The following is a 26,094-nucleotide window of genomic DNA, read 5'->3' as shown; positions in this document are numbered from 1 at the left end:
AAAGCAAAGAATTCATTTAATTTCTCCACAATGACTTTATTGTCTTTGAGTGCTCCTTTGGCATCTCAATTGTCCAGGAGCCCCACTGGTTGTTTAGCAGGCTTCCTTCTTCTGAAGCACTTAAAACCCATTTTGCTATTACTTTTTGGGTTTTTTGGCAAGCTGTTATTCAAACAACTTTTTGGCTTTTCTTATTATACTAGCCAATTAGCCCGCCCTAAGATGGAATTTTCAGGTCTCTCCTCCACGTCGGTCTTCTCTCCTGAGCCTCTGGTCTCTCACGCTGTCTCTCTCTCTCCCCTCCTCCTCCTCCCTTCCCCTCTCTCTCAGCTCTCCTCCGCCTTCTGCCTCTCTATCCATCTCTCTTTCTCTTCTACCCCTCCTGCCTCTCACTCTCCCCTTCTCTCCTCCTCCTGCCTCTCACTCTCTCTCTGCTCTCCTCTGTCTCCGTCGGGGATGCACACTCGTCCAGGCCCCGCCCCTTGAATGTTCCTTCTGGGCGGTGCTGTTGCCTCCCACCGTGGTGCTCGGCTGACTTCTGCACCGCTCAGCCAGGCAGCCGTGCGGGAGCAAGCACCGCAAGCGGCTGTTTGGACCCAGTGTTGCATGGGGAGTGTGGACCCCAAGCAGCCGCTTGCACTGCTTGCTCCCGTGTGGGGCACAGCTGAATGGCGCAGAAGTCAGCCGAGCGCCATGGCGAGAGGCAACAGCGCCGCCCAGAGGGAACAGCCAGTGTTTCAGCGTTACAGAGTCACAGACACTGGGCTTGTGTGTGTGTGTGTGTGTGTGTGTGTGTATATATGATTTTTACACTTAATTTCACAGAGTTTAAGTTCCTTTCTATTTTCCTCACTAGGATTTAACTTCCACTTTTCATACAATGCCTTTTTATCTGTGTCTGCTTTTTTTACTTGGTTAAGGCAAGCCATGGTGGCACTTTTTTGGTTCTCTTACTGTTGTTTTTTAATTTGGGCCTCTATTACAGTGTCTTTGAAAAGTTGCCATCCAGTTTGCAGGGATTTTACTTTTGGCATTGTACCTTTTAATTTCTGTTTAACTAAACTTATTTTTTTATAGTTCCCTTTTCGGAAATTAAATACTATGGTGTTGGGCTGCTGAGGTGTTTTTCCCACCACCTCTTGGTCCAGATCCTGTGCAGAGAGGAGCATGGATGGAAGGATCCATGCAATGGATATCCAAGACCAAGTGCTCCTGAATTCCACCCTCCCCACCATGCAGATGCTCGTTGGACCTGAGTCCCTCCTATATTCCGCTTCCACTTTCTACAGTAAAACCAATGCAACACAATGAACTCTTCCTAATGTCTGTGGATCTTCCATATCCATGGAGAAGTGGGTTAGATTTGGACCCTAGAGTTCCCAATTGATTTTTGATTGAGTTTTGTGACAAAACCCTGAATCTGATCCCTGTGAGACAAACAAGGCTCTTAATCCCTAAGAAACACTCATTGAGGCACACAGACTCCAAGGTCAGAAGTAAAGGCTGTTTTCTTTCTAGAGACTTGAAACAATTGCTAGGCTTACCAAATTTCAGAGTAGAGGGCAGGAGTCACTAGATTTCAGTCTACTCACTTATTCCCATCAGAAAAACTGATCAACATAGCACATGTTACTGTCAGGTACTCTTGATAACATGTGCTTAAAAATACAAACTGAGAAGTCACCTGACATTCATTTTATTATTTTCGAAAACCCTTCATAAGCCTGCAAAATTATTTATCCATCAATATTGTTCTTTTCCATTTTACAAACAGCAATAATCCTCTTTCCCTCAGCTGAAATGGAAACAGAAGTTAAAGTAACTCCTTTTATTTAACAAGTTTTCAAAAAGCACAACTTGAGCCTTTATGTACCAAGCTTTACAATAGCAGCACAACACTTGGAATAGAACTAGTTAATGCTGTTAAAGAAAAACATGGGAAACAAGATAAAAGTCCCATCAAAACAATGGATTCTCTGTTCCACTTGCATCTGAAGAAAAGGTGGTACTTCTTTAATAAATATGTTTAAAAAACACGAGGATTTTCCCACTTCAGATGTGATTGCTAAAACTTGAGGCTTCTTAAACACAGATTTGGGGTGGGAGGTGATTGAAGGCAAACAAAAAATGTTAACAGCATTTTATTGACCATTACTATTTTAATAATATAAGAACACTCCGCCCTAACATCCTGGTGAAGAGCACATAGATAGGAAAAATGACCCTGAGATTTTTCTAGAAGGTAATCTTTTACACAGCATACCATGGAGATCCTCCAAACACAAAGGCAAGAAAAGACCATGATGCCACAATGCCACAAATTCTGCAAGGGAAGAAAGGTACAATGTTATTAGGAGATTCACATTTGGGGTTAATTGGGTGATCACGAAAGTGAAATTCCCTCCTGAGTCAGAGCTAATATTCTCCCTGCACCTGTGTCACTATCACTGGGTTAATACAGCATAGGAACTTTAACGTGCAATTCTCCCTGATATTCCAGAATTGAACTTTCAATACAATTTTATTCTTCCCCAACTTAGTATTCCAGTACTGGGTCTCAGAGATCAGCATCTGTCAATTATGACAGCATGGCAGTTTTGTGATGGCCACAAGGAAACATCCAAGTCAAGATTGTAATCCAGAGATAGAAGATAATTTACACAGTTAACATTCTAAACCACCACATAAAGCCTACTTCTGAATGACATGTTTTCATGGTGGAGCTACAGTGTAACTTAGGAGCAATTAATGCTTTTCATACAATGAATGCCAGACAACCTAGTTCAGGAGGGGAGCTTATTCTTGGCCTGACAGTAGAAGGTACATAAGATCATCACTACTTACTGTAGCAAGCAGTTCACTTGTGGCGAGTGCCTCCAGTGGTGATAAAGAAAAATCCGCAGATTAGGGTGAGCTTTAAAATCTCGCAGAACAATCCTGACACTAAGAAACAAAGCATAATCATATTATATTACATACATTTTGCAGTGGGGCTTAGGATGTGAATCCCCTTATCTACACAGTCAGCAGGAATAGAATAAGAGAGCAATTGGGAGGTGTAGAAGGGAGAGGACGAGAGGCTGAGGAATTAGAATTTTGATCACTTACTCGTTAAACTTATTGGAGAGCAACAGAAATTGGTTCTTGGTCAGTCGTCTGACATCAAACTTGCAGAGACCTTTTAACTCCTGATAGATCTGTTCTTCATCCACCCCAGGCCAGCCCTGAACACTGGCAATCAGAAGAGGTGGACGATGGCTAGGGACATCTGTGCCAGAAAAATTCTGAAAAACAATGAAGTGAAATGAATCCACAGACTCTCAAATTTAATCCACATCCGACTGTGGAAATACTAAAAGTGGTATATAAAATATTTAAACACAAGAGCCAAAAAAGTGACAGTGATAAGCAATACAGGCAGTCCCCGGGTTACGTACAAGATAGGGACTGTAGGTTTGTTCTTAAGTTGAATCTGTATGTAAGTCGGAACTGGCGTCCAGATTCAGCCGCTGCTGAAACTGATCAGTTTCAACAGCGGCTGAATCTGGACGCCAGTTCTGACTTACATACAGATTCAACTTAAGAACCCCAGGCATCCCCAAGTCAGCTGCTGCTGAAACTGATCAGCGGCTGATTCCAGGAAGCCCGGGGCAGGGGCTTCCTGTAGTCAGCCACTGGTCAGTTAAGCAGTGGCTGACTTGGGAACGCCTGGGGCAGAGCAGCTGGGGTGCTGCTGGGTTGGTCCAGTAGCGCCGCCGCTCCTCTGTGCTACTGGACCAACCCAGCAGCACCCAAGCTGCTCTGCCCCAGGCGTTCTGATTCAGCCACTGCTGAAACTGACCAGCAGTGGCTGAATCAGGACGCCTGGGGCAGAGCAGCTGGGGTGCTGCCGGGTTGGTCCGGTAGCGCCCAGAGTGGCGCTACGGGACCAACCGGCAGCACCCCAGCTGCTGTACCACAGGCGTCCAGAGCAAAGCTGCGGAGCACGGGGGCAGCGGGACAGCCCAGACGCACCGTGGCTGTCCTGCTGCCCACGTGCTCCGCGGCTTTGCTCTGCTTTGCTCTCCTTCTCCCTGGCCTGCAGACCAGGGAGACGGGGAGCAAAGCAGAGCAGAGCCACGGAGCATGCGGGCAGCGGACAGCCCAGACGCGTCTGGGCTGTCCGCTGCCTGCGTTCTCCGCTGCTTTGCTTCCTCTCCCTGGTCTGCTGGAGACCAGGGAGACGGGCCCCGTTCATAACTGCGGATCTGACATAAGTCGGATCCACGTAACTCAGGGACTGCCTGTATCCAATTGTATAATACAAGTAAGTATGTTTTCATCTTTGCTCTCATGGTTCATGTCCACAGGTGCCCATAACTTAAGTCACCAAAATGCATGTGAAAATAAAAATCCAAGGCAACAATCTATCCTCTATCCTACTGTAGGGATCAGAAGTCTAGAAATGGAAGACTTTAATACAGATGAGTACCTTTTAATGCCCCTGTATTTCCATCTCATTACAAGTGCTGAAATGGGGGAAAGAGGCATCTTAGACATAATTAAAAGACTATGGACTTGTCTTCATTATGGTGTAAATCATTGCTGCCTTGGTCAATACAGAGGGGTCAATTTGGCAGATCTGGTGAAGAGGCAGTAAGTCGATAGGAGAGCACTTTGCCTTCAATGTAATTAATTTACCTCAATGAGAGGCAGAAGCAATGTTGACGGGAAAGCAGACACCATATTAAGTTGACATTAAGTTGTGTCGCTCAGAAAGGGTAGGTTTTTTATTTCCTGAAGTAATGCACCTTATCTACATCACTGCTAAAGTCAACATAAGGCTGTAACCAATGACAAAATGAACATAAATAATGATGTAAAAATTCAGCACATTTGATTTTTTGAAATGCTCTTTGGAGTGACACTGAGAAGCAACTCCAAGCACCAGCTGGCCTTTCCTTTCACTCATGTAAGTGAGCAGGTAGCCTTCTAGCTTGTGCATTTGCTGATTCAGATACAATGGGAGTAAACATGATGCACTTTAAAAACTCACAATTTTTGAGCAGCCAGCTCGGATCAGATTCACCTGGTTCAAGTACTTGGTTAATACACTTAGATACTGAGAGAAAGAGGAACTAGTCTCCAGAGTGTCACTATGATTGAAAATAGAGCAAAATAATTGTTTTCAGTTATCTAGACTATAGGGAAATCAAACAATAGTACCATAGCTTTAGAGAATTTATGGCTACAGCTGACCTATAAAGGAACAGGAGCAGGGAAGTATGGAGGATTTATTTATTTAGTGTGTAAACACAATGTTGATAAAATAACATACATTCACAGCATTGCAATATGAACTCCTCTGGGTACTGAACACAGAGCACACATAAAAGGCAGCTCAAGCTTCCCTGAGACTACCCTGCCTATGTACTTAATTGGGGAACATTGGGGAAGACCACATGTACTGGTGGAAGGATAGCGCTGATTCAACACCCATTTAACCCTTGTTATTCTCAACATGAGCCAACAAGTGCACTCAACAGTGGGAAGGAGTGGGACACACATTCACTAGAAACTTGACTGAAGTCATCAGTTCATTTCACCCCAGCTGTCAGATGGTAAGACCACTGACCACCAGCCTGGGAGGGATTGAAATCATGACCAAAAGGAAAAAAGTATGCACAATTTCATTACAAGCCTCCCAGATTATCAAACACCACAAAATTATTTTTTAAATAAAGTTTCAGCCTTGAAATAAAAACCTCTAACCTGCAGGTTTATAAAATAACAAGCAAATTACTTGGAGCAGTGGCATTTTGACTGATATTTTATTCAAAAACTGGACAAAGTTGTTGAACAGAAAATCACAAACTGACAGCTGTTTTCTAAAAGAGCTGTGAATGTAAATGCAAGGTAAATCGCAAGGCAAAGACATTCATAAGTACCACTCACCATGGCATTCTGCCTACGAGCAAGTGGGCTATTTTCAAAAGAACTAAAAGGAGGAATAATGAAAAGATGACATTACAAACAGAGTGCAGAAGCAAAAGCTAAATAAATGTTCAGTTGCAAAGAAATGGAGCACACAAAAACTAACTAGAGAGGAAGAGCAATACTATCTGGTGGGCCGTTCAAGAACCCTTCTTAAACGGTAAGAGCTAGGACCATCAAATTTGGTATGCAGCTTCCTCTTATCATTTAAAACAAGGTCACTATTTGGTTGTGCCAGGATATTGGGATGTGCCTGGAATGGGGATTGCTTTTCAGAAAACCATACCGAAAAGAGACAATCACCAGGTAGGTGAAACAGCTGTCTGCAGGCATACCCCACTCCCCCACCCACACCTGCAGCTAGGACTGTCACAACCCTGAGTCTCCCACCCGCCAGGAACCCTTTAAGCGGAGTGGTGGCTGAAGCTCTCCTTCCCACCCTGATTCATATGCGGGATCATTGCTGGCTGTTCCCCCATGGACAGGCTCTTCTCACCTGGCCCCAAGCTGCTGTGGTAGAGAGAGGACTCCCTCTCTCCCCAGGGCACTAGGGCAGCCTGCATACTGAACCTTTCATCCCCAGCCCCACCCCAGATAAATGATTTAAATTAAGTATGTACATTTAAAAAAAAAAGAGAGTTAAGGACCTGAGCAACACCAGGTAAATCTTCTAGTGTGTATATATGTAACAAGTGCCTGTTTTACAACTGTTCAGTGAGAATGGCTACAGTGGAAGGACAGCAATTCCTGAATTCTAACAGTTAAACCTTTAAGAAATGTCAGGTTTTACCTGATCCACAGAGAAATGCATCATATGCTGCCTCATGAGGAGATTTCTTGTCAGCTAAGAGTCCAAAAATGGAAAATAAATTAAAGCATCTTTAGAACATTGCGCAAACTACTGAGAGTCAAAATAATCCTCCCCTCTCTAAGGATCAAGTTATCCACAGGTTTCCTCTTTCATCTTCACATTTCCTACTATTTCTAACTCCCATATCAGAATCTCTTAATCCTGCAGTCTGCTGCTTCTCTGGAGCTTTCAAAATGACGCTACTAAGGAGGCGACAGGCCAGTGGCTGAAGAAAAAATGACATCACTTTTAAAAGGTTTATTAGAACAAACTTGCATTTATAAAAGGAATGGACTGGAATTAAGGGGTGTGAATGGACGGTACTCCTGCACATGTTCTTTATGCCACATACAGTTTCATTTCTTTTACACATTTGGATTCCCATGGAATATAACAAAAAAACCCTCTTAATATAGCAATGAAAATTTGATGAACCTACCATATTTCGAACTGTCACTTGCATGGGCAATCACTGGGCACGTGGAGTTGGTGGGATTAAGGTCACTAGTGGAGAAAATGTGAAGTGTAAATTTTCGTTCTTCCCTTCTGCCTAAGGAGGGGCGTTGAACTGGAAATTTCAGCAACACGCTCCTGCCCTGTTAGGGTAATCTCGATGGCGTTCCATTTTTAACACAATTGCCAAAGACATTTCTTAAAAGAAGTTTCTCTGTGATCCAATGATAAAATCATATATTACCAAAGTAGTACAAGCAACAATTTTAACTCTTTATTTTTTTACCACCAACAAAGTCACATGGCTCAAATCCTTGCACGCTACCTTGAAAACTTACCCCAGAGGTTTCAATTCTTGATTGATATTTGGGGGAAATGAATGGTGGGGCACAGGGACTAGTCTAGAAGTGCCACTTTATGTCTGCATAAATCCACGCACAGAGATCAAGAGCCAGACAAGTTTGTGGCATGGAAACAATGAATATGGAATTCACAAATATAAAAGCCTTCTATCTTGCACAATGCACCTAAAAGAGATTCGTGGTTGTCGCTGCCTCTTCTGGACTAAAGTATCCTGAAGGCTTTCTGCACATCTCCCGAATCTCATAATGCAGTGGTCCCCAATGCGGTGCCCGCAGGCGCCATGGCACCCGCCAGGCCATTTCTGTGCGCCCGCTGAGTGATCGGGGCCAGCCCCACCCCTGGGCATGTGGTGCATTGGTGGTGCTGGCCCCTGGGTGCGCAGTGTATGGGTGGCCCCGCCCCTGGGTGCATGGTGCAAGGGCTGTGCCGGCCCCGAGCACGCGGCGTATGGGCGGTGCCAGCCCATGGGTGCAAGTCACAGGCATGGCGCTGGCCCCAGGTACGCGACAGAGGGGCAGCGCCAGCCCCGGGCGCGCAGTGCAGGAGCGGCGCCGACCCCAGGTACGCAGCGTGTGGGTGATGCTGGCTCCTGGGCGTGCGGCACAGGAGCGGCGCCGGCCCCGAGTGTGTAGTGCATTGGAGGCACCGGCACTGGGCACGCAGCGTATGGGTGGCCCCGCCCCCAGGCGCGTGTGCAGTCCTACCACCAAGCACATGTGCAGCCCCACCCCCAGGTGCCCGGCGTGTGAGTGGCCCCGCTCCCGGGCGCCTGGCAGCCCCAAAAGGTTGGGGACCACTGTCCTAATTATATATTATTTCCATGACCCAAGATTACAATAAAATCAGAAGAGATATCTTAACTACAACTGCTTCAGACTTTCAAGGTTCGTTCTTTTTCCTGCCCATGTGGCTGTGTGAATGCCTAACTCCACACACTACTCCATCAGACAGGGAGCAGACAGGATAGCTGAGCTCCGGGGCTGGGGGGGGAGAGGTAGGGTGGCTCTGCACTCTCAGAAGGAGCAGGACTTCCGGTGGAAATGGCAGGGCTGGGATAGCCAGCACCCCCCTCCACCTAGATAGCACAGCATCCCTCATCCCCCCACCAACCCACCAGCCCTCAGATCAATGCTTCTGCAGCCATTTTAAAGGGCCCAGGGCTTCAGGTTCTGCTGCTAGGAGACCCGAGCTCTTCAATTGCCCTCTTTGCACCTCCGTCACCAGGCCTGCCAACAGACAGACTTCCAAAGAGAGCGAAAAGCAGGCTAGTTCAAAGTTCCCTGCTTCAATCCAAGCCCCCAATACTGTAACTGAAGTTTGGTAAAGACTGTTACACGGAGAGGAAACACCAGAAAACAGTACAGAGATTCCCATTCCAGCGGTGAAAAAGATCCTTTAACATCTGAATATGCCAGGAGGAAAACATGAGTTTGTGCAGCAGAATTCTCCTAATCTATAGGGAACTATATATTTAAAACAACAAACAGCAGCCACTATGCCAAGCCAAACACACTGCCTTTAACACCGAAGTGGGACAACTTTTTTGGTCTGAGGGCCACATCGAAGTAGATAAGTTGTACGGTGGACCAATTGTATATTGGCCCAACTTCCTCTCAGTGGCAGATTAACCAGTGGGCCAAAGGGGCCCCAGTCAATTGGGGAGCTCTAGAAAAATGGGTGCCACTGCTCTACCACCAGCTTTAACAACCCCACATGGTGTCCCAGCCAGGGAGCGGCAATAGGAAACATGCAAGCTCCCAACCTCATGCCTCATCTGGAGCAGCAGGAGTCAGGTAAACCCCTGATCCCACTCCCTGGAGGAAGCTCAAGGGCTGGATGAAAAAGGCCTGTGTACCACATCCAGCCCACCAGATGTAGTTCGCCCACCTCTGCTTTAACAAGTAGCCCTGTGGCACCTTAGAGACGAACCAATATTATACATATATACACCCACACAGACATATACAGGGCTCGACAAACAATACAATCTACTCGCCCATGGTGAGTAGATTTCAGCCGCGTGCCCCATTCATTCACGGCGTGCGCATGCGCAGTACGGGGCTGGCGAGCAGTTTTCACCGCTGTTTGTCAAGCCCAGTATATATATATATATATCACATCACTAAGCACAGTATTTTGTCTATTTTGTCTATGGAGGGAACACATCTATAGATTAGGAGTGTTATAGTGTCCGGACCTTACACTCTACCCGCTCTGCTAACAAGAACGTCATTTGTAACATGGATACCTGCCCACAAAGAACCAGGCTGGCAAACTCATTCCACTTAAGATCCTGTGCAACAGGGAGATAGTATTAAGTTTCTGCTGCTCTCAGACTTAGCCCAAATTCAAGATCAGGCAAATAATGGTAAAAAGCTCCATGGCCCATTATCAATCCTCTAAGCAATGCTATCCTCTAGAGTTCAGCATACAGCTTAGGGCAGGTCTATACTAAACCGGAAGATTGGTTAAGATAGGCAACTCCAGCTATGTAAATAACATAGCTGGAGTCAACTTAGCTTAAGCCAAATTTCTACAGCATTTCCACAGTGGGAGAATGAGGGGAAAACTCTCCAATGGACTTCCTTTACTCCAAGTGACTCTGAGGAGAACGGGAGTTGACAGGAGAACTCTCAGTGTTCGATTTAGCGGGTCCTTACTAGACCCACTAAATCAAACACCAGAAGATCAACCTTTGCAGCATTGATCCTCCATTTAGTATAGACATGGCCTTAGGTTGCCATATATGTTTCTATATCAGACTGTAAGCCAGTTTCCATCCTCATTTCATAATGGCTGAGTAATTCAAGGGGAAGAATTTTAAACTGACTTACAATTAACTTATAAGGTCTAGAGATAAAACTTCTTCCTCTGATGTTAAAGCCAGGTTAGAAAGGAGGGAAACTTGTTTAACAATTTCAGTCCACACTACAGCAGAAAAACACAGGCATAATGTACAACAGATGTTTAAAATTCTCTTCCCAAGATGATTCATGGATCAGCTGGTAGTGTGCAAATTCACAGAAGTCAGTGCTCACCTGCACAGGATTTCATAAACTTCTAGGAGGCTACATGCCCGAGGAAATGGAAATTCCTGTAAGAAACCAAGGCAAGATATTTCTGATGTGGTGTGGTGTTTTGGAGGAAATAAACTGTGGACTCAGAAATCAAACCAAAGCAGCCAGACTATCTAAAAAGTACTGAGTATGCTTCCTATCCACATTGTCGTTCCAGTAGTGCTCTTCAGTGGGCATGAATCATGTCCTGTGGCACCCCACAGAATTTCTTCAGAAGCAGCAAAGTACCGTAGAACTCTTCACAATGTTAACTTAATCTGTAAGTTATGATGTTGTGATACTCAATGCTGCAACATCAGTCCCTGAATGCAAGCCATCCTAAGCTCCAAATGATAATGGAGTTTTGAAGCAATTCCTTAAAACAGTACTAACAGATACCTCACACTCTTCAGTCCTCTATCCTCTGCATCAGAGGAAGTGGGGGCGGGGGGAGGAGGAGCAGGAGCCGATCCTGGGGGAGCCAGCAGCTTAAAAGCTGGTTCCCCCCAGCACCAACTCTGTGGTGCCACCTGCCCCCCAACTCGCTGCTACTTCTATCAGAGGCAACATCTCAGGGGAGCAGGGGAGGCTGCCATGAAGCAGCCTCTGCCTGCAGAGGGCTCAGGCTCACCACAGGCAGAGGCTACTCTGGCACCAGCCCCTGTTCACAGTGGCTCAGGCTACCTTCCCACCCAGCTCTTACTACATTTAAACTACATAGCAGCAGTGGAGATAGCTCCCGCCTGATAGCAATAGAGATAGCGAGTCGGAACTAAGTGCCTTCCTCTATTGACTAATCGAGTAGTCAGTAAGAATTCTATCGACTATACGATTAGTGAAATACCTGCTTCTTAACATTCTTAGCACAGGTACCAGCACTCTCACCACTACAGAAAGGAAAAGGCTGCTGGCCCACCTTTTCAGCAGAAGTAGTAGTAACAGCTCAATAGGAAAGAAAATGTAAAGGTGGTAATGAAGAAATTAGAAATTATCCTGAGTCCCTCAATCAGGAAAGCAAGACACCTTACTGCAGAGGGTCCTCAACTTGTGGGGTGCGCACCACTGAGGAATGTTTGGGGAAGGAGTGCAGTGAATCTTAGGCCAGCCTCCTCCTCACCCGGGGAGGCGGGGCAGAGAGATGAAGCACCATCCAGCCCTGCTCTGTCCCCAGCTGCACTCTTGCTCCACTCCCACCTCCAGCTGAGGCTCCAGATTCCAGCTCCCACTCCCGGTTTCTGACCATGACTCAGGTGAAGTTCCATGCTTCGGTGCAGACAAATTACATTAGGAGTAAGGGGAGCATGACATAAAAAGCACTAAGGCAGTGAGCCTCAAGCAATGTTTAAATCTAATCCCTGCTCCATAACTGGGGAGTGATCAGAACCTTCTTCCCATCTAGGTGTGAGGCAAGTTTTACTTCCCAAGACAAATGTTCCTCTTACCTTCCAGATGGATTTTGTGACATTCTTGGTGTCTATGAGGACAGGAAACAGGCTGTGAATGTTCTTTTTAAACTCCTCATAGCTTTCTGGAAGAAAGCAAACATTCAAAAAATATTACAGAACTAAGGGAAAGGAAACTCGACACTCTCTGCAGTAAACAGTCATGGCTCCTTCCCCACTCTGGCATGATAAATGCAGAAGTGGGGGCCAGCAAGTGTACCCCAAAGCCTTATCTACCAGGCTTTGGTATAAAACTTCCCCCAAAATCTTAAAAACCTAGATCTTGGGAATAAAACTTCCACTGCCACCACCCAAATGTTGATAAAGAAATCAGAGGAAAGATCATTTGGGAAATCTCACCCCTAAAATAAGAATCAGGGCACACAATTAACCACTTCCAGGTTAATAAAAAGAAAAGAAAGAACTTTTATTATTACAACAATATTCCTGCTGCAAGTATAATGACTAGATAGGAAGGTAACAAAATATACTCATGGAGAACTCCATGGGCCTAGAACTTAGTTACAAAGAAAAGCCAAAACATCTTTTAAACAGTGCCAGATCTCAGATCCCATACCCAATCCTTAAAACAATAAAGCCTAACAAAACTACCTAAACTTTACCCTACTTACAGAAAATGAAGAATAGTGTCTTGGAGAGAGAGAGAGACATGCTTGTCCCTCTCTGTAGCTGTAGAGAGCTCACCCAGAGAGACAAAAGGGAGAAAGGAAAAAAACCCAAATTCCTTTGTCCCAGTTTGAAAGTCCCACCTACATTCCTACTGGTCACTCCACCTGGCTAGGTGTAGTTAACCCCTTAATCCCCAGGCTGCTGGGCAATCCTCATAATCATGACAGAGTATCTGTCTGGTCTTTTGCCCCATGGGAGAACCCCACCGGGAGTGTTCCAGAGGGACCAAGTCCTGCCCTAGAAGTGAGTGAGTTAGTGCAGTTATCTAGCATCACACCGCACTGTGTAGAGTGAATGAGGATTACTGAGCATTTGTGCTGGATTTCTGTCCAACCATTCAAAAACTTGCCGTGGGGAGGTGTGCACCAGTGTTTGAATGCTGCTAAAGATTTTGCTACCTGGGAGGGGCTTGTAAAACTTGTCATGAAGATGCAGAAGATCCATAAGCATGTTGTGTCCCACCAGTGGCTATGGGGAGAGACATAAAACAACAGTATCAGCATGGATCCAAGGATAAAGTTTCTGAAATTGGATCTTATTCAATAATTCTGCTAGGAACAAGGAATTTCCAAACTTGATGAGGCCACTGGCCCATTGTGCTGGCTCCAACAGTGACCATCACTAGATGTTTTAGAGAAATTTCCAAATGGACAATTATGTCAAAGTGAAATAATCTACCCAAAGAAATGTTTCTGACCAACTTCCAGGTAGTGGCTTATGTTTTGAAATGTGACAGATTTCTGGAATTTAAAAAAAAAATGTTTGAGATATTGGAGTCAGAACAGGGCCTGGATCACTCTCTTGCAGGCATGCTTGCTTTGCAGGGTACTAGGAATGCAATGTAGAAAAGTCTGGTTTTTGGATCAATAAAGTAAAACAGTTTTAACAAAATACACTTAAACCCCACCTGCTTACTTAACAGATCCGCTATGTTTAAATTGCCACTTTTTCTAACCTAAATTACCACTTTAAACACTAACACTTGTTTTACTGATAGTGGGGAAGGGGTTAACAAATCTGCTCTCACTACTTTGAATATATTCACTCAGCTTCATACAGAACATCTTGCATACTCCATACTTGCATACTGTGCTACTCTGGTAACAATCCAAGACTTCCAAAGGTGAGAACAGGGATAGTGTCACCTTCTTGGCTTCCACAAGGGTATGGAAGAGACTGGTGAAACCCTGGGCAGAGAGAAGAATGAGCTCCTTTCGGCAACAATCATAAGAAGAGTTCTCCAGACACCAACGATGCCGTGGACTCATCTTTTTCACCATCACCTACAAGAAAAAAAAGTTACAACCTGGCACACACTAAATCAGTGGTTCCCAACCTTTTTTATACTGGGGACAGGCAAACCCATTCACAAACTTGTGGTGGACCAGTAATATTTTATTTGCATATTCATGATTTGCATAATGAACATACAAATAAAATGTTACCAGTCCACCAAAAGCCCTAGCCCCAGAGACCCCCCAGTGCCAGCCCTAACTCCTAGAGTCCCCTACCCCTCCACTACCCCCCATCACCAGCCACAGACTCCAGAGTCCCCTGCACTAACCCCCCAGTGCCAGACTCACACCCTCAGAGCCCCCCATTGCCAATCCCCCATCCCAAACACCTCAGTGCTAACCACTGCCCCTTAAAGCCCCCCACCACCAGACGCCCCACTGCACCCAACCCTCCAAACTCCCCCCAGTTCCCAATATTAGCCCCATCCCCAGAGCCCCCCAATGCCAGCCCTGCCCTTATAGATCTCCACTACTAGCCTAGCCCCCAGACACCCCCAGGGCCAGCTCCCCACCTCAGATGCCCCAGTGCCTCCCAGTGTCATCCCCCAACTTCTTAAAGCCCTCTATCCCCAGAGCCCCCCAGAACTTGCCCCGCTCCCCCTCACCTAGCCCTATGCTGTTTCCCAGCTGCCAGCTGAGTGCTGCTGCCCGGGTCGCAGCTGCCATACCAGGCTCCATGCAACCCTCCTGTTGTGCAACAAACTGCTTTTCCATGTCCAGGAAGAGACCCCGCCCCTTCCCGGTGCTGGCTGGCTGAGAGGTGGGGCAGGACATGCCATTCCCAACAGCCACGGCGAGAGGGAAGGTACTGGGCAGTGTATCCCAGCCCTGGCCCCCAGAGTCGCTGCAGCCCAGCAGCCAGAGGTTCACGGCCTGGCAGTTGGGAATCACTGCACTAAACCAACACAAGCAGTTTGTGTGGTAACCAGGTGTTAATGATGAAAATCAGACAGTAGAGATGACAGCCCTTCAGTACAGAACATGAAGACTGTCATCACTGAAGGGCGATCAGTATCCAGTTGATAAGCGAAACTAATACTGAAGGGAGTTACTTCCAGGCCTCCTTGGTTAGAAGGACAGGTGGTGGACATAAAACAGGAGGTCTGTTTCAGGATGTGCGACAGTAGGTATGGAATGTAAGTGATTTTAGTGCTAGTAAAATGTATTCAATTGACCATGATGAAATGAGAAGCCCTCTATTCATAAAACAGGTATTGCAGGAAAACAGTGGTGCAGGTTTCCTCACACCAAAGCGTAGCTATGACGACTCAGAGCCCGCAGTTAGGGGTGAAATGGAGCCCAGTAAATTCCTCTCATGTATAGCCTCTGTCAGAGAATAATAAGGGTGCTAGTTGCATAGTGATTTCTGTGATATTTCTAAGCTTCTCCCTGGCATCTGGACAGACACCACTTGAACAGGCTGACCAAGGGCCAACATTTTTATTCAACAAAGTGTGCACCAAATTCAAACTGATGAACTAGCTGTGAAAGGCTGTGTAGCATTACCGCAACAGACTGGATGAATGTCTCCAAGGCAACCATAAGGGGCAGTTTAACAATGAAGACCTAATGTGTGCTTTTGTGCATACAAATTGAACCTCCCTAGACCAGCACTCTCTGGTCTGGCAATGTCCGTGGTCCGGCATGATTTTAATTAGCTGGATGTCCACTTTTCATGGGTATGGCCAAGTTTCCCACAGTCCCATAACATTTGTTGACAGACACCAGTGCTGGCTCTCAGTGTTCTGTGCTTTTATTTAGCTCTAATTTAGCCCTAAATGTCTTCTAAGAGCCCAGCAAGCAGAAGTGTCGGTAATGCTGCTAGACAATATTGACCTCCTGTGGTCTGGCAAATCTCTGGTTTGGCACCACTCAGGTGCCCAGGGTCCTGGACTAGAGAGGTTCAACCTGTACATGAGGGAGGAGTGGAGAAGCCTGGGGAAATTTTAAGAGTCATTTCAGACTTTGCTTAAGAACACTCCTACTAGAAGAGACAACTTTTGAGTGAGAGAAACAGAGGCCAAAGCTTCCCAAACCATGTGATCCCAGAAAGGGGAACTTGGTTTGGTCCCTTCACATGGTTCCTTTGCAAGCTCTCTCCTCTTCCAGGAACCTTTCCATTAAAGCACAACCAAGATTTTAGAGACCCAGCAGGAAGGACAGGCACACACAAATCTACACAGAAGTCCTACCCTCCACGGAACTTCATTTCCAGTTTACCTTCTGGTCTCCAAAGGGCTCTGTCCAAACATTTGGAAGTGCCTGCCTCAGAATCAATTGAACCTCAAATTGCTGGAAACCTGAGATCAGAAACAGAGAGATGGACTTAAAGGTGAGGAGTTTGGTTTATAGAATAAGTGCTTTAATTAAAGAATAAAACAGTATGAAACAAAGCTAAAAATGAAAAATGTAGGGCATATGCCAATCCAGAAAAGAGAGTCGACAATCTGAGTCATCCCCATTTCAAATGATTTTTAAAAATACCTCTGAATATCTCTCTCAATACTTTTCCATGCAAGTAGTACAAAACTGAGCCAGAAGAGCACAGAATGAGTAAAGCTGTCAGACTTAACTACTCCCAGCCCTATAAAATCTACCACAACTGCAAAAACATCCACTGAAACCAAACAACCTCAGGGGGAAAAAACCAAACACACCTTCTCTTATAGGGCTAATCACAATGACAAAAAAGGAGCAACAGGGCACAGAGATGAAAACATGACAGGAGCCAAAAGGTCTGGCAGCAGAAATGGTGGGCTGGGCATGGTTTTTTTAAGTGAAAAAGCAAGAGTGTTAGTATACAAGGAGCTATGTAAGCAGGCTGAAAAAGCAGCAATCCCTACATATTCAGAAGAGGTGCTGCAGCCATTGAGAAACAACAAATGAGGAAGGAATCCTATTTCATACCACTCGTATCATGCAGAACCATAGAGCCTCCCTCCTCTGCTGATGGCACCCAGCGAGTCACCTCATCAATCACCTTTTTCACTTTATCCTTGTCCAAAGTGCTGAAACGTGATCAGAAAGAAAAAGTGAGGAAGCTGCAAAAGGAGTGCAAAGCAAGACTCCTCTTTACAGAGGAGTTCCCCCCTCCCCCGCTTCCCTTATGCTGTAGTCATTCTGTGGAGCAACAGACAGCAGTACCCTGTGGCCCGTCACTGGGCTCTCTATTTTGAGAGACATTCTCTCAGTTTCAGTATTCTTACAAAATGTAAATTGAGTGAAAAGTGAAGGTGAAATACTAATAGAAGTCATTAGAGGAGCAAATGGCTTTGGAAGAGCTTTACCTGCGGACTTTCCAGTTTCCAGCTAAGAGACCTTGCTGAAGTTTCTTCTCCTGTACTTCATTCATATATGGAATTCCATCTTTCAGAAACTGAATGGTGGGAGAAAAGGGGTTATTTAATTATAGGATTGTCTGGTGCTAAATTATAAAAATAGTATCAGGATAGGGACTCTCAAAATCGGTATTTACTGGTGAAATCATGTCATTTCTAACATGATTTCTTTCCCTCATTCTTTTCTCAAAACATTTTCTAAGAAAGTCCACAATTCACCACTTATCCAAGAGGTATGCATACGCAAAGGATGGGAAATATTTTATTTTTATGATTCAAAAGGGTTCACAGGTAAGGAGTAAAAGGGTGGGGAGAGACTGAAATATAGAAGATTATGCATGAAAGATAAAATTGAAGTCCTGACTATTTATGATCATTTAAGAGCTGATAGAGAAAGTACTCAGTGTCAGTATTCTAACCCAGGTTTTTAGAACAAATTCCAGCTCAGTAATTACATTCAATTTAATTAAAGTCTCCTGCCGTTTCAGCTGGGAACTCTTTTCTACACTTCCTGCCATGACTGTTGGATAGCACTACAGTATACTTATGGCACTATTTTCCACTTTGGAGATGATGGAACATTATAGACAAGTAAAGTTTTATTTAGCTAAGAGTTCAAGTTTCTTTGAGATTATCAGAAGATGACAAATTCAGTACCAATTTTTTCATTTGAGCACCCAGGCTTTCAATCCTACATGGAACCTTACATCTTCTGTGAAACTGTGTAGGCTGGACCACATCTACTAGCCAATGAAATGACATTTGATAGACCCCAAAACTCTACTTCAGTATATGTAGCCTGGAGATATTCACCCAATCACGCTGACCCAAACTGGACAGTGCGGTCTGCAGACTGGGTGAGAGATAGGACAGTAGGAAGGACAGGAAGCATATGACCTATTATCATGGGCTTCATTTATTCAAAGGCATTGCTGGGATGCCAGTAAAGAGAGGCGTTTACCTCTTTGCTAATGAGGAGAGGGGAAGTACAAAAAGGTGCCCTGTGGCCACTAAAGTTGGTGTGTCAGAGCAGTAAGGAGGTACACTGTGGCCAACTGCAACAATGTGAAGCATTGTTAGTTAGGGCTTCAGAGTTAGTTAGGGCTTCAGTTTAGTGGCCACTGTTAAGGTGTTTACACTTAAGAGGGAGCCTCTCCACATACTACCAAAGATATAGTTACTTCCCCATGGATCACAGAATAGCTCAGTGTCCAAAGCCCTGTATTGCTCTGACACCCAAAACCCAACCCAAGTATTCAAAACAGCCATAGTATTGAAAAAACAGCAAGAAGCTGCTTATTCAAGGAATGAAGACTTTGGGGAGCCTCCTCTACTCTGGTCACTTACCACAGAAAACCTACCTTATTATAGTCAAAACCATAATGCGTCAGGAACTTAATGCTAGATGCCTGGAAAGAGAATTCAGAGTCCATGATTCCAAATGTTGTGGGAAAGAGGAAGAAGTTATAGGAGTGTGCAACATACCTATAAGGGAAAATAAAGATATCTAAAACAGAATCACAAGGAAAAACTGCACTAAGGAGCCTCAGAACCACTAGTATAGAATCTCAGCGGCATGATCTCTGTCATAGCAGGCAGCTAAGAGCTTATTTAGAAAGAATACTTTATTTTTACTTACTTGTTGGAGCTTTCATTTGAAAATATAGACAACCCTGAAAGAAACAAATACAAACAGAGGTCTTAGTATTGAGAATTGGGTGTTAATCCTAGGCCTCCTGTTTAATGGTAGCGTGAAAATTAGAGGATGTACGAGTTCCACATGTCATTTTAGTCATGTACCAAATCTGCTGCACTAGAATTTGACTGATCCCTTTTTAACACTGCCAGGTACGAAGGGATGGCATGACTATGGGTTCCCATATAGTTAAACAGAAATAAGATTTTAGGGCTCAATGGAAAGACAAGTTAACTTCAAATAAGAAGCAGTCCATACTGAAATGAGGTTGAGCAATGGAAGAGAAAAGGAAAATCACTGAAAGCTACAAACTGTGCTGTAGGTTTACAGGCCTTTCTACTCTACAATTGTTGGGGACCGCATTACACATTACACTATTATCCTCAGACCACAATAAATGATCTAATAATCTAGTAATTTAGACAAGTACTGAATTTCTAATATAAAAAGGAAGTAGAGAAACATTAAAAAGAGAGCAAGAAAAAAAAACACCAAGCTTTCTTTGTGTCAAAAGAAATAAGGCTCAAGCGTTATTTCCCCTCTTGCAGGTCACCTTTAACATACCTGAGAGACAGAGATATCTATACTACAAGATGAAACCATGCTTTAACTGGGCCACCATACACAGATGTGTAAATGGAAGAGAACAAAAATCAAGCTCTGTCCAAAACAAAACTCTACATCTTCAACGAGCAGGGACTTCAGCAAGCAAGGTTCAAATACTTCCTTTGTATCCCTACATTGTCCAAAACACCCCACAGTCCAGAAATCAGATGCTTTCATAATCTAGATAGTCTTTACTTAGAGACATCATCAAAGTGGATATGATCTTGTTTCCATCTCCCCAAAATGAAAGCCAGTACACCTCAGCCCTCATGAAAAGCCCCTAAAATATCTCTCTAAAATACCAAAGGACAACATGAAACTTGGTAAAACAATGTATTTCATTGTGAAACCTCATAGAAAACAATGTTTTCTAGTATCTCTTCCATTTGAGAATCTGAGTGATTTATTAACATTAACCCCCCACAAACCCCATGTGAGTTAGGTCTCACCTCTATTTCACAGGTGAGAATTTGAAGGCACAGAAAGGTTATATTTCATGCTTATAGTCACACAGCAAGTCAATGACAGTGTGGAACAGAACCTTGAAAGGTTGACTTCTATTACATTTTTTTTCTTTACAGATGACATACATCATAACACTTTTAAAAAAATAATTTAGCAGCAAGATAAAGTAGACTGAAAACTTTTGCCTAGCCAGCCTGACTTTAAATTACTTAAGGGCTGTGTCTAGACTGTATCCCTTTTCCATAAAAGGCAATTGCAAATGAAGCGGGGATTTAAATCCCCCTGCTACATTTGCATAAACATGGCTTTATGCCATCTTTCGGAAAAGGCTTTAATTTCCGAAAGATCCCCGTCTAGACTGGCGCTTTTTTCTGGCAAAGCCCCGAGCCGGAAAAAAGAGGCAGCCATGTTTATGCAAATGAAGCGGGGGGGTTTTAAATCCCCGCTTCATTTGCATTTGCGATGTGTCTAATTTGCATCCCTTTTATGGAAAAGGGATGCAGTCTAGACACAGCCATCATGTATACATTACTCCAATAATAAAAAGGAACTTATTTTGGAGGGCAGCCAGTGCAAATATAACAGACAAGCAAAAACAGAACTGCAAGCCTTTATTCCTCCCAGAAAGTCCCACAGTCCTTTAATATACCAGTTACTCTGTGTCAGCCAAATGTTATTAGTTTGTGAAATGATAGTAAATACTTAGGAAGAAGTAGGATTTGATCTTTTCTGACAACAATGAACAAAAAATGTTACCGAGCTGATTGACTGTGAACTTCTGAACACTCCATCTGGCCTTCTGATACCACTCAGCAGGTGAATCGAAGAGACTATTAAATGATCAGAAGAAGAAAAAATCTCCTGTTATGTACTATTTTACTTTTCTCACCACAACTTCTATCGCTATTTTAAGTCACTACATCATATGACAACAACATTTGGGGGTGAAAGATTTACCTGGGCTGTTTGCCTTGAAGAAAGAAAGAATGTAAACCTGTGAATTCCATATCAAGGCCTGTAGAGACAGAACATAAAAAAGTCCCAAAATGTGAGATCTGTCTTTCTCCAGCCTTTTGTACCAACTATGAATGGACAACAAGGCAGTGAGAGACTCTAAACTCTCCAAGCTCAGAGTGAAAGAATGATCAAAAGAAATGGCAATCAATACAATCTAAAGAAATCAAATCTTCCTGCCTTCTCCCCCGTATGTTATGAATTATTCAGCCAGGTATCATTTGGGCATGGAATTATTCCTTAAAAGTGTGCCTCATTATTTGGAAGGTCATTTGATATTTACTCATTTCTGAATTAAGACATGTAGTTACATTAGGCAAAACAGCACATCAGGGCTAAAAGGGAAAAGCCATATTTAATCAGCACCACTGGTCTCCATGTGGCTCTCAGAAGTAGTCACAAAGTGCCTGTAGTCCCTAGATGCATGGGTGGTCAGGGAGGAACCATGTGCTGCTGCTGCCCAAATGCTGGCTCCACAGCTCTGCTTGGCTGGGAACCATGACCAGTGGGAGCTGCAGAGGCAGAGTGAGGCACCTCACTGGTCACAGGTACCAAGTGGTTGTTTCTTGGGAGGTGTGATAAATGCTACCAGCACTCCCAATCCTCTCCTGAAACACACGTCCCTAATCCTGGTGCTGAGAGCACACAGCCCCAGCCAGAGCCTTCATCCTACACCCCATCCTCCTATCCCAGCCCAGAGTCCACTCCCACACTTAAACTCCCTCAAGGAGCCTGCGCCGTGCACTCATCCACACACAACCCAACTCCCAGCCCTGTGAAAGTGAGTGAGAATGGGGGAGAGCAAGTGACAGGGGGAGGGGTGATGGAGGAAGTTGGGGACACAGGCCTTGGAGAAGAGACAGGGAAGGGCCTCAGTGAAGAGGGCAGGGCAGGGGTCCCCAAAACATTTTAAATCAAAATGGGGTTTCTCAGATTGCTAAACTTAGAGAACAATTGATCTAAGACAACTGCAGTTTTTCTGGTTTAACTGTGTCTATGCAAGAGGCATCTGCCACCATAGATGAGTTCTCATCTCAGGCCAACCTATCACACAACTGACCTAAGTTCCCTCTAAGCTGCGCACCTGAACAGTAACGTGATAAGCGCCACCCAGCAAGGAAAGATACCTCTTCTCCAGCCCTGGACCCAACCCAAGCTGGCCTGACCCACACCTGCCTCAACTGGAAGAGAGGCACCCCAATTTCAGCCCCGATCTGGACCTGTTGTGGAGATGTTCCTCCCCCAACACCAATCCAGCTTGGACTGGAACTTTTGTGGACAGAGGACAGGTGCTTCTCCCCTACCAGCCCAGATACTGCTGCCGAGAGAGAAAGTTGGAGGGAGTGCCCTTCCCCTTTTGCAGCCCCAGGACAGCCCTCATCTCTAGCCCCACTCCAGAGCCTGCCCCCTCCATAGACCCTCTAAACCTATGTCCCAATCCTGAGTCACCTCCCACAGTCCTAACTCCTCAGCCCCTCTTATCCCCCCCGCCACATGAATTGCATGTGCACCAATATAGAGGTGATGCATCATAAACAGAACAAAATTAATATTGATGCACATAACATTAATTCTGCACACTGGTGGGAAAAACAAGAGAAGAGGCTGCCCCTGACCAATACAGCTCTGCCTGAAATACTTTATAGTGTAGACCTGGATCTACTCTCTCCATTCATCTCAGGGATCGGTACTGACTAAGTTGTTTGGATATCTCAAGTGTACACTGCAATCCCCTCTATTATTTGGAAGCTTAATCCTTTTTTTTTTTTCTTTTTTAACAGTAACTACAACATCCTTGTAAGGTTGTACATTTTCACTTTTAATTTACATTTATCTTCTCTAAACTTTACCTCCTGTTCAACAGATATTGAATGGAAAGTAACAAGTGCTTCATTTACAGATCAGGGAAAAGGGAAACATTTAAAGAACAATGGTGGACAAAAATAAATCAAATTTTTCCAACTGGGACACTGCACACTGTGATATGATAGACAGATTGAACCTCTCTAGCCTGGCACCCTTGGGACCTGACTGGTGCCGAACCAGAGAATGTGCCGAATCACAGGAACTCAACATTATCTAGCAGTATTACCAACACTTCCACTCCTTACTGTGCTCTTAAAGACATTTAGGGGTAAATTAGAGCTAAATAACACAAGACACTGAGAAACAGGACTGGTGGCTGTAAAACTGCAGGAAACTTGGCCACACCCATGATAAGTGGACTTCTGGCTAACTGAAATCATGCCAGACCACGGATGATGCTGGATCAGAGCGCGCTGAACTAGAGAGGTTCAACTTGTACAAACTAAAGATGATGGAAGTTTTAAGTAGAAATATGGAAAAACCTCTTGGGGTTAGTCTATATTGTAAAGTATAGCTATACTAGCAAATCCCTGACATAAGCAATGCCAGCAAAAGTCAATGTGCCATCTGTGATTTTTTCAGATTCCTGTTACAACTACAGTGGTAATGCACTACCAATTCTCTGAACAATATAAGCTATACCAGTCAAAGAATTCATTAACTTAGGTCCATGGGGAATTTTTTTGATATTCAGACAAGGCTCAGGACTGAATGCTTTTTCTAGTTCTGCATTGTAATCATTCATGATAAAGAGGCAAAGTAAGAAAGCAGGTATCACTGGAATTGGAATGGAAGGGGAAACAACAGTGATTCCCATTAGTAGGGCCCTACTAATTTCATTGCCATTAAAAGCATTACAAACCATGAAAACTGGTCTTGTGTGTGCTTTTACCATATATTACAGATTTCACTGGGAAAAGCAGTGTTTCTCAAATGAGGTCCTGACCCAAAATACTATACCATGCCATCCTTATTTCTGTACTGCTGGTTGAGGTAGGTCTGTCATGTCCAACTCTGACAGCAGTGACACTACCAGCAATAGCACAACCCACCCTACAATAATTTTGTGACCCCCAACTCCTTTTTTAGGTCACAACTCCTAAAACTCCTACACAGTGACATTTTTAAATAGCTAAAGTCATGAAATTCACAGTTTTTAGAAGCCTATGATTATGATTTGACCAAAATAGACCATAAATTTGATAGATTCTGCTTATTAGTTATCAGGTGCAAGTCATTCCCCTATTATATCTGCCTCTACTTACCTTTCAAAACAAATAGTGCAAAAAAAAAAAAAAAGATAGATAGATAGATAAAGGGGTAGGCAAGGCAATTGAGGTAGTTTTGCTTTTGTACTCTTCCACTTCCTCTATGACAGAACTTCTGCCTCTTCCTAGATACATCTCAGAACTTGCCATCACTACATGTTAGACTGATGCTGCACGACAGATCCACTAGTGTCTGATTTATTGCATCTGTTTAGACACCATAAATTGACGTCTGAGGGCTCTCCTATCAAATCTGGTACTCCACCAGGACGAGAAAAGTAGGTGGAGTCCGTGGGAGAGCACTGGCAATCAACCTTACTGCATGGAAGATACCACTGATAACTAGGTCAAAATACATCTAATTCAGCTATGTAATTTACATAGTGGAAGTTGTGCAATTTAGTTTGAGGCAGAGGCAGTGTAGACTAGGTTTCTGAGATTTCAATACCTTGCCTTTTGATACCTACTGCCTAGATACCCAAGTTTGCACTATGTGTCTCCCTGAAGCATGCAATGATGGGGGGGGGGGGGCGGCCAGTTTCCCTCACTGCATTGCAAGGGAAGAGGTGTTGGACATAATTGGAGGCGAGAGGAGAGCATTTATGAGCCTGGAGGAGGGGCAAATTCTTGAAAAGATCATCCATTAATCAAGAGCCGATCTGGCAGCTGAGCGCATCAGGGGTCCATCCTGCTCCGTTTGCCAAAGGCAAGCAAGCAGGTGAAGTGAAGCCTCGATGCTCCAGGCGCTTCACTGGTAGTAGGACGAGCACGTGGGCTCTGATAGGGCTGCCGCAGTCCCACCCCCAGGACAGCAGGGGTGACCTAGTGTGAACACACAGCAAGGCTCCCGGGGAGGCCGGGGCAGCAGGCGGCCGGGCTCTCGGAGCTAGGGGCCGCTGCACACCGGCAGCTCGGCTCCGTATCGCTGCTTGCTCCCGGCGGGGCCCCTCACCCAGGAAGTCACAGCCCAAGACAAGCTCCCGCAGGCGGGGCAGGCTCTGCGCGAACTGCCCGGCGCCCAGCTCCATGCCCGCCACGTGCTTCTCCCGCAGAGAAGCCCGCGTGCTGCCGGGTCTTCGCTAGCGCCTCGCGGCCGCGTCTGCTTGATTGACAGGAACAGCAGCGAATCAGCTTTTAGTTCGTCACGTGAGCCCCGGCCTTTCCCCTCATAGTCTCCCATTCTGTTAAAGGGAACGTACCAGCGCAGCAAGGAAGCTGCTCCCTGGACCTGCTTTAGAAGGCGGGGAGGGGGCGACAGTCTGCAGCGGCCGCTCATGGAATCAGGGGTAGGGACGGGGAGTAAGGATGTTAAGTATCCTGGAACTGACTAATGGAGGAGTAGTGGATGCATTTGTGTATCGACTGTTCTATTTGAAATGCCCCTTTGAAATGCCCTGGCAGGGGCTCTATCAAATAGAGCAGGAGGGGGGAAGCAACTAGTCGACTATCCAATAAGCATTTGCTTATCTGATAGTCAACTAGTCCTTAACGTCTCTAACGGGGAGCACCCCCCCCCTTCTTCATAGGCGACTCTCATCCCAGCCAAGCATTGCTCCAAGGTCCGCAGTCTTCTTTCCTCTAGGCCCAGGAACCTAGCGGTGCCCTGGAGCAGAGAGCTCTGCCCTGTTCCATCTCACAGCAGCCCTTTAGGAACGATAGGAAAAGACACAAATCTGTGCCAAAGTCAACCACCTAGCTCCCCGAGTAGCCCTTATGGGA

General features: G+C 45.0%; 1 protein-coding gene across 1 annotated transcript; it reads right to left on the bottom strand.

The window, feature by feature from the left end:
• Nucleotides 1-1,686: 1,686 nt before the first annotated feature.
• On the bottom strand, nucleotides 1,687-25,932 carry PNLDC1 (PARN like ribonuclease domain containing exonuclease 1). The gene is made up of 19 exons (XM_075924561.1): nucleotides 25,328-25,932; nucleotides 21,185-21,242; nucleotides 20,984-21,057; nucleotides 19,100-19,133; nucleotides 18,822-18,945; nucleotides 17,410-17,498; nucleotides 17,030-17,130; nucleotides 16,343-16,422; nucleotides 13,973-14,110; nucleotides 13,226-13,295; nucleotides 12,138-12,223; nucleotides 10,678-10,733; nucleotides 7,263-7,327; nucleotides 6,764-6,817; nucleotides 5,935-5,977; nucleotides 5,036-5,135; nucleotides 3,109-3,284; nucleotides 2,845-2,943; nucleotides 1,687-2,323 (listed from the first exon to the last, which is right to left on the bottom strand). The coding sequence occupies exons 1-19, from the start codon at nucleotides 25,401-25,403 to the stop codon at nucleotides 2,251-2,253; spliced, it is 1,596 nt and encodes a 531-aa protein (XP_075780676.1). The 5' UTR covers nucleotides 25,404-25,932; the 3' UTR covers nucleotides 1,687-2,250.
• Between the last annotated feature and the right edge of the window lie 162 nt (nucleotides 25,933-26,094).

Source organism: Pelodiscus sinensis, chromosome 3, assembly GCF_049634645.1.
Source record: "Pelodiscus sinensis isolate JC-2024 chromosome 3, ASM4963464v1, whole genome shotgun sequence".
Lineage (NCBI taxonomy): Eukaryota > Metazoa > Chordata > Testudines > Trionychidae > Pelodiscus > Pelodiscus sinensis.
Note: the sequence above shows the minus strand (reverse complement) of the source record. Positions and strands in the feature narration are given on the sequence as shown.